Source organism: Heliangelus exortis, chromosome 9, assembly GCF_036169615.1.
Source record: "Heliangelus exortis chromosome 9, bHelExo1.hap1, whole genome shotgun sequence".
NCBI lineage: Eukaryota > Metazoa > Chordata > Aves > Apodiformes > Trochilidae > Heliangelus > Heliangelus exortis.
Window position 1 is genome coordinate 10,648,526 of NC_092430.1, and position 13,050 is coordinate 10,661,575.

Here is a 13,050-nt window from a genome sequence, read left to right on the forward strand (position 1 = left end):
GTTTCATCACAGTTAAATTATTTATGAAAAACAACTTGCATTCTACTTTGCATCTAGGCAAAGTTATTCTTATGGCATGTTACTTATAATTTGTTTCCAGGCATCATCAGGGAATTAAGAGGGTTTTTTAAAATTGCAAAAGGTAGAACAACATCCTTTCCCTGGTTACATTATCTGTAAAGTAACTGGGACTAGATGTTCTTTGCTGTTAAAAAACTAGCCAGCCTACTTTGAAAGCAGCAACACTCTTTCATTGACAGAAAATATTTATTTACAATAGCATTTACATTTAAAGATATTAAAAATAAATCTTGTACAACATTAAAAATGAACAGCAACTGCAGGAAAAATTCTCAGGCTTCGTAACATTGACAGCTGACTGGAGCTAAAAACCCACAACCACTCCCTCAGAGAGAAACTGTACCACAATTTTCTAGTGCTTGTTTTCTGTCACCTTCAAGTTGCCTGGTACTAGGCAGTCGATCTGAAAGAGCCTGCACTGCCTCTAATGAGTATTTACTGTCTCATGCCAACAGACAAGACTCATCTCCCATCTAATGGGGCACAGCACCTGCTACATGATGCTGCAGAGGAAAGGGGAAGCAGAGCAGCACCAGGAATGGGACAACCAGGAGGTCCCTCCTGGGAAGAAAACGCATGAACTTCAAATGAGAAATTCAAATGATTTTGTCAATCATCAGTCTACAGTTCCCATGGATTTTTGGCTTTATATCTGGGCACAGAATCCATTTGCAGGGCAGCATGGTTTTTTTGTAAAAACTAAACAAAAAGTATCTCAAAAAAATGTGAGCTTTCACATTAAAATATTCCCAGTCAGGTCTCCAAATATGAACTAAATAAGTACTCTGGAGTCTGCTCATAGCCTGTACTGTCAACTTAAAAAAAAAAAAAATCTGATCAGAACACCAAATATTTAAGTCTCACAACGACAATTTCTCTCAAAAGTAACTCAGGCAGAACACGCACTTGTATTTTATGAACTAAGAACAAAGTGGGCCTTGTGTTTAAAACCGGTGCCTTAAGCTAAACTTCTAGTAAGTGACATATGTTTAAGATGCACTGATTCTAGAGTAGCCTTACTGAGGTTTTTGTTAACCCATGCTTAAGAACTTAAGGGTTTTATTCCCTAGTTATTAATGCTGACTGGTGTGTTTACTTGCTGCCAACAAGGTGTCAAACCCTCAGCCTTCCCACCTGCAGACTGTGGCCACCACTAAGCAAACCCAGACCAAGTTTGACGTTCTTACTGAATACTACAAGTCAAGGGAAGAGGAAAGGTCAAAAACACAGTATTGATTTAGACATTTTGAATTAACTTGAGGCTTATAAAGAAACTTTGATGCATCCTAAAATTCAGCATGGCAATTTAGTGAGAGGAGAGAAAAGAAGGAAAATCAGGGGACACACTGTAGAACTTGGTACCAGATTCCCTCAAGCTCTGTGATCTAATTAAAATTTTAGTCAAGACTGTTGCCTTGCTCAAGCAGAGTTGGAATACTTGGTTCCCAACTCAGGGAAGAGAAATGAGTATTTCCAGAAAAGCTAAGAGTAACCAACATTAATAATTTTCAGAACTTATTTCCTGTAACACTCTGCTGGATGTTATTTAAAGTTCTGTTGATGATCATGGCTGTTGCAGGAAAAAAGCATAGCCCAGACACTTACTTCAGTGGGTCAATCCAAGCTTCAGACTACTGTCTGGCCACACAAGTAAATATCACTCTCAGCGAGCTGCTAAAGCCTAAGAAAAAAATCTGCAGCTCCCAGTAGAGGTAATTACAAGAAGTCTTTTATATAACTTGATACACCCTTACTCCCAAGTGAACACAAAATCTTTTAATTAAAAAAACCCAACACAGGACTACCACTATCTTCCAAACAGCATGATCTTCCTTCATTGAAATAATAGCTTTTCACGTGTTTTTATGGTTAACCACTACAGGGCAGGATGCTACTTTTTTACAACCCATGGAGAGGAGAGGTACTACCAACAAGTAAACTCCTTTTGAAGACAGCCATGTTTATCTGGCCAGTCACAGAAGAGCAAGACCATCCAGCCAGATTCTTTCTCTAAGAGACAGCAAGTTTGCAGGAAAACTGTTTTCCTTCTTGCTCACAATACAGCCATGTACCCTACTTTTGACAGCCAGTTTACCAATACAGAACATCCCAGAACTACAAATTTGGGCACCCAGGACTTAGGAAAACTACTTCGTTTGGGTCCAGGGCAAACTGTGCTTGAGCACCTGCTCTCAGTAATTAGGGGGCAGTAGTTGGCCTAGAGTGGGGATGTGAGGGGAAACAGATGATCAAATTAGGAGAAGATTTGTGTCAGCCAATAATCCAGACAACTAGCAAGTATAAGGGCTCCAAAAAGGCAGATAGAGGCCATCTAACTTCCTCTTTTTATTTCACAATACCATGAAGACGGAGCAGTAGGGAGCAGCAGGCATACTGAAGTGAACTGCTGGCCAAAAGCAGAGCTCGTAACAACAGCCTAAGGTACAAAAGTCTACTTGTTCTACGCAAGGTGAAGCTGAACAGGCAGGAGAATGCTACTCCCAAGCACAAGGGAACAATTTTCAAGCAACTGAAATATGAAAGAGCTGTAAATTATGAGAACAGAGAGAAACACACACAATGAGCAGAATATCACCAACTAAAACAGAAAAAAACCCAGCATGTAATATCATATGATGACTAGGGACATGCCTAATCTACTGGTGGTCTCAGGGCTAATGAAAAGAAGGACAGCAAAATAAAATTTTAAAACAAACAGTGCAAAAATGTAATTTAAATGCAGCAGCAAAACAATTACAGAAATACAGGTAATGCCTTCCATTGAAATTTCAATCAGGCAGCAAAGAAAAGCGAGCTCAGGCAACAGAAACATGGAATGTTGTATCACATTCTTTAAGTTTCTGCACTATCAGTGCTCTTCCTTCCTCTTATTTTGCTGTGATTTCCTGTGTCACCACCACCAGCACATCTGAGGAGTCAGTCCTTTCCTGCCACCTATTAATTTTGAATTAAAAAAAAAATTTTCTTCTTTCAGAGTGAAAGCTAATGCTGAAGTCCCTATTTAGTCCCTATTAAGGAACACAAATGGTTTTTATTTCTGCTTAAATTTTAAAAATAGGTTCCCTATTGACCTATAGGTCAATAGAGTGTGGCTGTATAACTATCCATGAAGCTCTCTAAAATACCATGCATCCTCACATATTATTTTAAATTCCACAAGCACATGAATGGTTCAGCTAGTAAAGCTCTTCACATGATCAAACAGAGAAACAGGGAAAAAGATGGTGTTGAAAACTTACCAGGGATTTTGTGCGATAAAACCTAACAAAGAAAGGGAGAGATGTCAACAGGAAGAAATGGGATAAAATATTCCAAAGAAAAAATAGCTCGTATATTAAAATGAGGTTGGAAATATGGAATACATATAAAGGATGACATACACACTTACAAGGAGAGGAAAGGTAAAGGGGCCCATCACCAGGCTGCATGGATTCCAAACAAAATGTGCTGATAACAATTTGTGGAAAATGCTATTCTCAGATTCATTTACTAACATCACTAAGTAGATGTGAACAATGTGAGCCATTTGATTTGAAGTGCAGGGAAAAAAAATTCTTCTCTATGTAAAAAAATACGTGTGAAATTGGTTATCTCCAACAACATATTAAGGGACCTCTTTCAAGGTCAGACTAGAGGATACAAGGATACACAGGCCCACCACACTCTATTATGGATAGCTCAAATACTTCTCTGAAACCCTTTGCTCCTTGAAATGACAGTTCAGTTTTTCACTCTTGACTTCAAATGAATAGTTTAAAAAAAAAAAAAAAAAATCAGACAGGACATGAGTGCCATACTGGCATTTCAGTGTGGTGTTTCCCTCTGTGATGCAGTATGTGACTGAAGTTGTATCTGAATCTCCAGGTACATGCACTCAGCAGCTTCTTACAAACTTCCAAATTAAGCATGAACGAATTATGCAAAGGTTTACAAGAAGGTATCCTAAGAGCACACTGCAATTATAGTTGCAATGTACGTTCTCATGAATTCAAGCAAATTTTCATGGGGGAAAAATGTTGATTAAAACAGGAAAACTTCCTTCCTTGAAGCAGAAAAACATTCAATTCTAATGGCACATCTACACCTGGAGCAAATAACTTCTGGATGTCATTGCATGCCCTTCCCTGTTAGCAATAGAAACATCATTAAAATCTTCCAATTAAAGGAGAGTCAGAAACTTTGCTAGTTAAAAACCTTACACTCCTAAGGAAAAAAAAAAAAGGTTAGTTGGAAATGCTTTTTGAACTCTACACTAAAAAAAAAAAAAAAAAAAAAACTTCGAAAAAAAAAATCTAGAAAATACATAAAAAGCCAAATAACATGGACAAAAGAACCCAAGACAGAATGTTCACTTATTTGTAAATATATGCAGAGCAGAAAAAGAACAATTCAGACCATCTCATCAGCAATGCTGAGAAAAAAAAAAAACTTGTATATTTTCTGAAACACCGATCTTGACAGCAGTATTTTAATTAAGTCTTCCTTGGTACAAGACTAGCACAACAGCAGTAATATTAGTACTAGAGATAATATTACTAGTCTGGAAATGTGAAACTGTATGTGAAACAAGTTTGGGGACTATAAACAACCTATGGGACTTTTTTTCTGGTTTTGGAGCACTTGTAGGAGAAGGCACCAGCACAAAAGATACCTGCTAAACTTCCATCATGCCAGTTAACTGCAGCTGTATGTGAAATGTGAGCTGAAATCACCAAAAGAAAATGCCACGTAGAGAATGTAAAGTAAAAGGCAGAGGAGCACAAGTGTTCATTGGGTAGATGTGATTAAAGAAAGAGGCACTTTTTCCTACGGAATCTCAGATTTCTCAAGTGTTTCCTGTAGCAGCTTTTTAAGACTTTAAACTTACACATACCAAACAAAATGAAACACAAAATATCTTTCAAGTTTCAAAAATGGACAAACCAGTCCACATAATACCAACAAAATGGGTTGGTAGCAGAGGGAAGCTAAAAAGCAGTGCTTTGGGGAAAACAGCTTACATTTACAAGATAACAGAAGGAACAAATTCAGCAGGTGAGGCACAGAAATGGTGAGGGAAAAGTCATCACCAGCCAAAGGTTGCTATCCTGACCCTTGAGTGGAACTTATCTGTGCTCTTCAAATAAAGCACCTTTTAGAGTGTTGTCTGTACTGTGCAGAAACAGCCGAGCTGAGGAGCGGAAAATAGTAGCATTTCTCTTCTAGGAAGTTGGACTTCAGAAATCTTCTGTAAAACAGAATTACTGATAAATTGAGTCAGTGGCTGTGGGGAAGGTAGTAGAGTCTCCTCTTCACTTGCACAGATACACCTCCATACATAGTCTCATTCAAATACTAACAGAAGGAGAGACCAAAAAGAAATGACTTTCATGAAAGAAGGCAGCATCATTTCTGTTTCAGAGAAGGCTATGTAAGAGCATGCCATTGCCTATGAAGTAAGCCATTGAAGAAACTGAAAAAAACCCCAAAAATTTATTTGTTGGCAAAATGATGCAAGGTAACAATTCTGCCAAACTTACATTTTGATTTTTAGTATTTATGTTAATACAGCAACCCTGCATTGGAGAGCAAAATGCATTTTTAACCTTAAAAAGTTAAACAAAAAAAGGAAGCTTTAACAGGTATAATCCCATGTCAACACTTTATTTTCAGTGCAATTTAAAATACAGTTATTGCTTTCGTACACAATATACACCTTCATTAGACTAGTATCTATTTTTGGCATACATATTCTCTCATGGATTACCTGCTGCCAGAAGATGCAGTTTTACAAGTGTCAACGTTGTCATGAATGAGATCAACTGCAACACAAGCACTACAGGGGAGAGAAAGGTACCGCAGGCTGAGAAGCACCTGGCTTTGAGAAGAGCAGATTCTTTGTCTATTGGAGATGGGGCATTAATCCTCAGCACTCCATCAGCACTCTCCTAACCCCCTCAAGACAGCACAACTGTCCACCTGACAGTAACTGGCATCAAAGAGACAGGGACTGTGATAAACTGAAAATTTAATTCACTTTTCACTCCTAAGCTCAAGCCCCCCTTTCTGTGTAAAGATGGCTAAAATACTCTGACACTCTTCAAGTTTACTAAGTGCACCTCAAATTCCTAAGCTTTTTAATACAGTACTTCAATTTGAAAATCTAATTAAATTCTAATTAAAATACCCCAAATTGTTCAATTTTTAATATCAATACTGAACTATGTTTGTCAGATGCTTGTGATAATTGCTGCTCTAACAAACCCTTCTAAGTATTTTTCAGGAAAATAAGTCTCATGTCTATTCCTCATTTGCATTTTGACATCTTTCAAAAAGTTAAAAAAACTTACTCAAATACCATGTCTGTTGGAACAGAAGTTATTAATTTGGTCAACAGAACAAATATTTGGTCAATAGAAATCTTTTGCAATGGGTTAAAAGTAACTTCTGGTATTTCTAGTAAATAATTCCTGTCGAATAAACCACCATTATTTAGAACCTTGTTTAAATTTCAGTGAAGTGCTATGGCTTGCTACCTACTGCAGTGATGACCCCTGGTAGGAGAGTTTTGCAGAAACTAATCCAGCATCAACCACTGTCCACAACACAGACTCAATGCCAGCACTGCCATCTGGGAACAGATCCTCAGGGCAATGTTGTTGATGGAAACACATGTAAGAAGTGCTCACAGGGAGAAAGTCTGTATACTCCTTGAATTCCATGACATGTGGAAAAGAAAATGGCAAAGTGGGAGAGAAGCAGCATGTGAAGAAGCCTTAGAGCAAGCAGGACAGGTTTTTACAGACAGGAAGCATCAGTTACCTCCCTACAAAAATGGCTGGCAGAATTGCACTTTTTCTTTAAGGTCTCCACCACTCTAGTTTTATAATATGAACACAGAAATTCCAAAGTTACAATAATAGCATTAAGTTTTCTGATTGTATTTTTATAAAAGACCTGTTAGAAATTATCAGTAATGCAATACATAGTGCAGACATGACAGATCTAACATGCTTGTGTAGGTGACTGGAATGATCTTTTTCCCCACTCCTTTGGAAGTGAAGGCTACTCCTGATAAATCAAGAATAGGGTGAAGAAAAACCTACCTTGGCCCAAAGATCTCCAGAATACAATTGCAGAGTATAAATTAACAATAAACAAACTGTCTGAGTGAATGTTCCTATTCCTGTCTTTTCATGTTCCTATTCTTAATACCATATGCTCACTTGTAAGCCTCTGGAGAAAAGGGACTTCTAAAAGCAGAAGGGTGATCCACAGAAATCCATATTCATCACCATTATCAATATTCCTAATAACTAGATTTAGCAAACTAGCCAAGAGAAGAATAATTTCAAGCGTTGCCAAAGAGAAAACACTTTATATATTTAATTTAAGTAGATGGAGATGCTTCTATGGAAGCAGCCAAGAGTTGTTGCTGCTGGAGGATTTAGGAGCACACAGCAAAATCTGTAGGGAAAGCACATCTTACTATCCAACCCTATCAGCTGATGTAAAGAAAGCAAGTTTCTGTGTCCTTAAGAAAGGCTGGTGTAATTTTAGAGAAAAAACAAAACAAACACAAAACAACAAACAACCACTCATTTTTCTAACTATGTCAGCTGTTATAATTAAAAACATCATTTCTGCCAATTAATTATGAACAGATAAGAAAAGAGCAGAGGGCAGGACAAAGGAAAGGGAGGATTCTTCTTGACCAGGCACAAGCAGCAAGAAGTAATGTCCTGCCCTCTACCAAGCTGCAGACCAGTCACCTTTTAGAAAGCAGAGATACAATTTTTACATCTTAGCTGTTCAGGCAGTATTTTCCATGTATGACTGTTCCTTGCTACTGGTTAATGACAACTAAGGAGAAGGAATTTTGTCAACAGATATTGAAATGTGTTGTTATTCCTTTCTAAACTCATTGTAGCAGGAAAAAGAAAACAAAGTTGGCCTGGGCTTTTCAAGTACTTGAAAAGTAGCATGTTTGAAGACAAGGCAAATTCGAATTTTTTTAACTAAAAAAAATAATTTGTAGCCTCAAAATTATATTTAGTATTGTGCTGTCTTCTGTTAATATGCCTAAACTTGAAAATAAAAAAAGTTGGCTTTAAATCTAAGTGTTAGTCAATACCCGAGATAGGTGTAGGCACGAACAATAGAATACACTACATAGATCAGCTTTTGCTTGAAAGAAAACAAAAATAACATTCTCTTGCACCCATTTCATCTAGACATAAAGGCTGATGGAGTTCCTTGGAGAACTCAAAAACATGACCTAATGAAATGCTCCTTCAAGAACAGTAAATGACAAAGCAGATGGACAAACCTAGGCTGCTTCAGTTAGGGAGTAAAGAAGTTGCTTGTCTTTCTTCTTTTCTAGTCAACATTTTCAATCTATTTTAAATGTGCATGTCCTTTAGAACTCTGCAACACTGCCTCTACAATCTGTTTCAGGAATGCATAATTTTGAAATATACAAGTAAGCAGCAAACTAGTATTAAATCTAAAAAATGTGTCACTGGGCACTATTATAAAAGCTGTATACTTCCAGAGCCTGAAATTACACGTGCATATTTTATTTAATAATCGCATAGACATGTATATTCAGATATCATATTCAGATACCTATAGACATCTTTTCACTTCACTGTCACAGCATCATCATCAGGAGCCTCAAGTATACTGACAGCATGCTATCACATCTTCCAGCTTATTTACAACCAATTCTCATTGCTTGTAGAAGTCTCTATACAATACATTAGCAACAATTAAGTTGAACAAACTGAATCACTATGGAATGATCAAAAATTTCCTCTGATCACTCAGAAATCTTTCCAATCCAAATAAGAGTGAATTTCCTCAGGAATTCTGGAAACTGCAAAAATGAACTAAAAAAAAATTTTGACATTGTCTTTGGAAGGGTCAGTTCCTTACATCATGCATGCTGGTGTACAGCTAAAGGTGACTAAAAATTAAATCACTGGGTTTTTTTGTTTGTTTCCCTTTGGCAAAACAGGGAAATTCAGTATCACAAAAATCACAGGCCCAGTCAGGCTGGAAGGAACACAGTCTGCTCATGGGTTTACCCAGTTTCAAAGTGAGTTTGAGCTCAAATTTCTGGGGATTACCATTAAACTTTTACTTAAGTGGGAAATTACTCACCTGCCAATACCATTTATCCATCAATTTGTGCTAGTATCTCCAAATATAAAAGAATCATAAAAATGTATTTTCAAAGGAAAATGTTTTCCTTTCATCTAAACTTTATGCCCCATCTCAGGACAAGTTTCTGGCATGGAAAGTTTTGCACAGGGGAAGGTGGTGGTGCTGATGGACATCAGCTTCTCATTGATTTCAAAGATACACCTTTTTTTTTTTTTTTTTTTTTTTAAATCTTTAAACATCTTGATCATTTATAAAGAGAGAAGAAACCTCAACTTTTGATGAAATGAGTTCTCAATGAGCACTGGGCTGAAGTCTTGCTATACAAATTTGCAATCTGAGGACAGTCAAGACTTAGCAGAGCTACACATCCCTTATGAGAAACACATCATCCCTTATGACTCCATTCTCATCTTCCTAATGAATTCAGAACGTGTTCCTAACTCCACTCACAATCAACAACTTAAGTCTCTAAGAGTCATAATGTAGAACATGAAATGTAAAAGATATTAGGGTACAAAAATGTGTATAGGTACTATTACTGTCCATTTGTGCACACACACTACAGTACATGCACCCATGCTCTTGGTGCATCACACACTGTCTGCTCATGTCCATGTCATCCAGCCCAGCCTCTTCTCTGCCTGCTCAGAAACTGAGTTTGCCTGATTTGCCACCACAATGCCAGGAGCAAATTTACCACCTCATTCTTGTCTCCTTGCTCACACTGTCACTATCTTTTCTCAATCATTATGTCAGCTGTTGTTTTATAAAGTTTTTTAATTGACATAACCTCCATGCTTTCCTCCCATTTGATATCCTTATATCTAGCCACCTCACACCAAATTGGTTTCAAGATTCTTATTTATCCCTTTCTCCTGGTCTGCTATACAATCCCATTTCAGCACATTCCTCAGTTTCTCTTTTGACTCTACATCATCCTTCAAATGTAGTGCCTGATAAGCAGTACGAGCTTTCTCATGAGCACTTAAGACCAGGCAGGCAAGAGAAATAAAAATTAAATCAATAAATACCACCGTAACTTTAGGAAAAACATTTACAAAGCGTCTCCCCATCTCCCAGCTGCCTGGCCATCCCTATGCATGTGTGTACTTAAGTGTGAGAACTGTAGCGTTAATCACATCATAAAATTCGATGCAAAGTGTCTCACTGCTAAAGTCACACTATGACTCAGAACTAAATGTTCTGGAAATAATTTGGCAGGAAATAATTTGAGTATGGAGAGTTGAAATAATATAAAACAAAATATCTAATGCTTTACAAAGTCTGTGCTTACCTAGATACACAAAGCTTTTAGTATAGTAACTAAAAAAACAAGTGGTCCATTTAATCCACAGACAAAAGAAAAGTGAAGCTCAAAAAGCCTGCAAGGAAAATTTCTAAGGAATGACCTGGATTATTTTTACCAGGGAATTGTGGCTTTTGTTTTGATGACAGCCGACTACCTTTTATTCTGCAACAGTATATTTGTGTAGTTACACTCTATTAGGAATGTTACCTCAGACAAAATATTACATTAAAACAAAAAATACCCACAACAATTAAATGCCCAATTCTGAGTATTTATCAACAAAAGATTTTATCAGAAGATGAATTACTAAGGCAACTTATTAAAGACTACCTGAAGATGGTTTTGTTTCTGTTAAGAACCTCTGATATGAGAAACACTGACGAGTGTACACCAGGAAACCACCACCCCTACGGCACACAGCCTGTACCCTTCCTAACAGCTGCGCTTGAGCTGAGAAAGGAAGACTGCTATAACCTTAGCAACAGTAATTAAATACCTCTGTAGTTTGGAATTTTCTTCCTCAGTAGCAATGTTATCTGCTTAAAATAGTGGTTTTCTTCTTCAGCAATGATGAGCTTGAGGACAAAGCTCATTGCTACATCTAAGTTCTGTAGGTGAGTCCTGATTACTATGCAGGGTACCCAGCTGCATTATGTTTGATTCTGTATGTAGCTACAACAGATGATAGTAAAGTTCTCACCACTAAAGTATTTATACTAACAAATATCAAAAAGTTTCACCTGGTTCAGTATTATCTACCCCTAGCAAATATCAAACACATAAAAGGAAACAGATGCAAAAAACCTTATGATGCAACCATAAAACTTAAGGTATGTTTCAGCAGCACTAAGAGCTGGCTGGCCTGTGAAGCACTAGGGCTTCTCTACATCCCTCCAAGCTTAACAAAATACGTTTATTACAAATAGTATCCTTTTCAGTGTAAAATTTACCCTTAGAGTCAAGGTGAGAAATTATATACCTTTCAGCTTCAGGACAATTTTCTGGGAGGAAAAGAAATTTCAAAGTTGAATCTGAAATAACCTCATTCTCATGCAGAGCCTCTTCAATTTCGTCTCATGAAAATCACTGACAGAAGTGCCCAGTGTAGCCTTTTTATAGCATGGTGTGGTGGCTCATCTCTCACAGTATTTTATTCATTCTTTAAGAATTCTCTATATTCTTCATTATTACCTTCTCACAATTTGTAAAGCACCAGATTCTAGTTAAAAATTAGAACTCTAAGACTTACTTCGTACTACAGCATTACTCAGAACTGAGCTGCAATATACATAAAATCCTTTTAAGGCATGTCTGATGCAACCAGCTTCATGAGCAGTCTTCAACACCCTCTAATCCTCCTGGCAGTATTTTAGGGAGCAGAGAAAAGATATCATAAAGCTACCTCCTAATCAACACCTTTTAATCACAGAAACCAAAGGACCTTAAGTTCAGTTGACAAAACAAAATTGTTGTCCAATCCTGAACACTTCACAAATAGAAACCTGATGTAAGTAAGATAGTGGGAAGCTTCCTTCTCAACTCTCTGATGATTTTTACGTTTCACACAAACAGAATAAGATATTTTAATAAAACCTAACTTTAACAAAGTTTCCTACACAGAGAAAACCAAGATGCTTCAGGCCTTGACAGTCATCAGGAATTCAGGAATAAAACTGAGTTGCTAGATGACACCTCAATATTTTATAATAGCCTCAAGGATGAATAGATTTGATTCTTCCCATGTAATGTAGGTTGTACTCATAACCCTAACAAGCAGCAACGACTGAAGTTATCGATGGGCTCAGAAAGGTGTTTGTATTCACACTCCGAGTCCTTGGTGCTACTGTTACTTCTGAAGAAATTATAAAGATGCTAGGAAAACAGATTTTGTGTGATGACTTCCATTTATGAAGTTGGAAATTGTGTATAGTATTTCTAACTCTTCACCTCACAAAGGTGACATAAAGTTTTCCTAATGAGATGAGACTGAAACTGTGTAAAGAGCCCTCTTTGCACAAATCCCAAAGCAGCAGCAGCAGGGCTACTACATCACAGTGAGTGGTTCCCTGAATATGTCTAAAACACATAAAATGTTCAATGCACAGCCATTCAGAGTGTTACTGTACCTCAAACAACTTAGCTGAAATGTATTCCTCTCCCTCATCCCAAACTTTCCTTTAGCTATGAAGATTCACAAAGACCAGAGACCTGCAACATAAACTGTCATACTAAAATCTATTAACAAGTATTTAGCTGATTCAATCCTAGCATTTCAAAACAGCTTATCTTAATAAAGTTTAAAAATTCAAGGACTTTCCTTCTCTAGACTGCTATGGTTGATGCCACTATCAGCCAGGTATCATCACACTGAGCTTTTGTTCTGAGGAAAAATGTTTCTAACATTCATTCATGTAGGGATGCATCAATAGACTAGAAGACACACCAAGTTATGTCTAAAATCCTAAGAGCACAAAGCAGCAACCCCCCATAAA

The 13,050-nt window shown here is 37.2% G+C and overlaps 1 protein-coding gene across 9 annotated transcripts in view; it reads right to left on the reverse strand.

Moving 5' to 3' along the window:
* The window catches only part of WDR33 (WD repeat domain 33), a 63,910-nt gene that overhangs the window by 27,025 nt on the left and 23,835 nt on the right, over positions 1-13,050 (reverse strand). Inside the window, exons 7-8 of one of the 9 annotated variants that reach the window (XM_071752060.1) lie at positions 3,342-3,363; positions 249-3,036 (exon numbers count right to left, since the gene is read on the reverse strand). The exons of 3 other annotated variants lie outside the window; for them this stretch is intronic. In XM_071752060.1, the coding sequence (XP_071608161.1) occupies positions 2,970-3,036; positions 3,342-3,363 (89 nt within the window). In that variant the 3' untranslated portion in view covers positions 249-2,969. 5 more of the 9 variants (XM_071752064.1, XM_071752067.1, XM_071752065.1 and 2 more) reach the window with 5 other exon arrangements.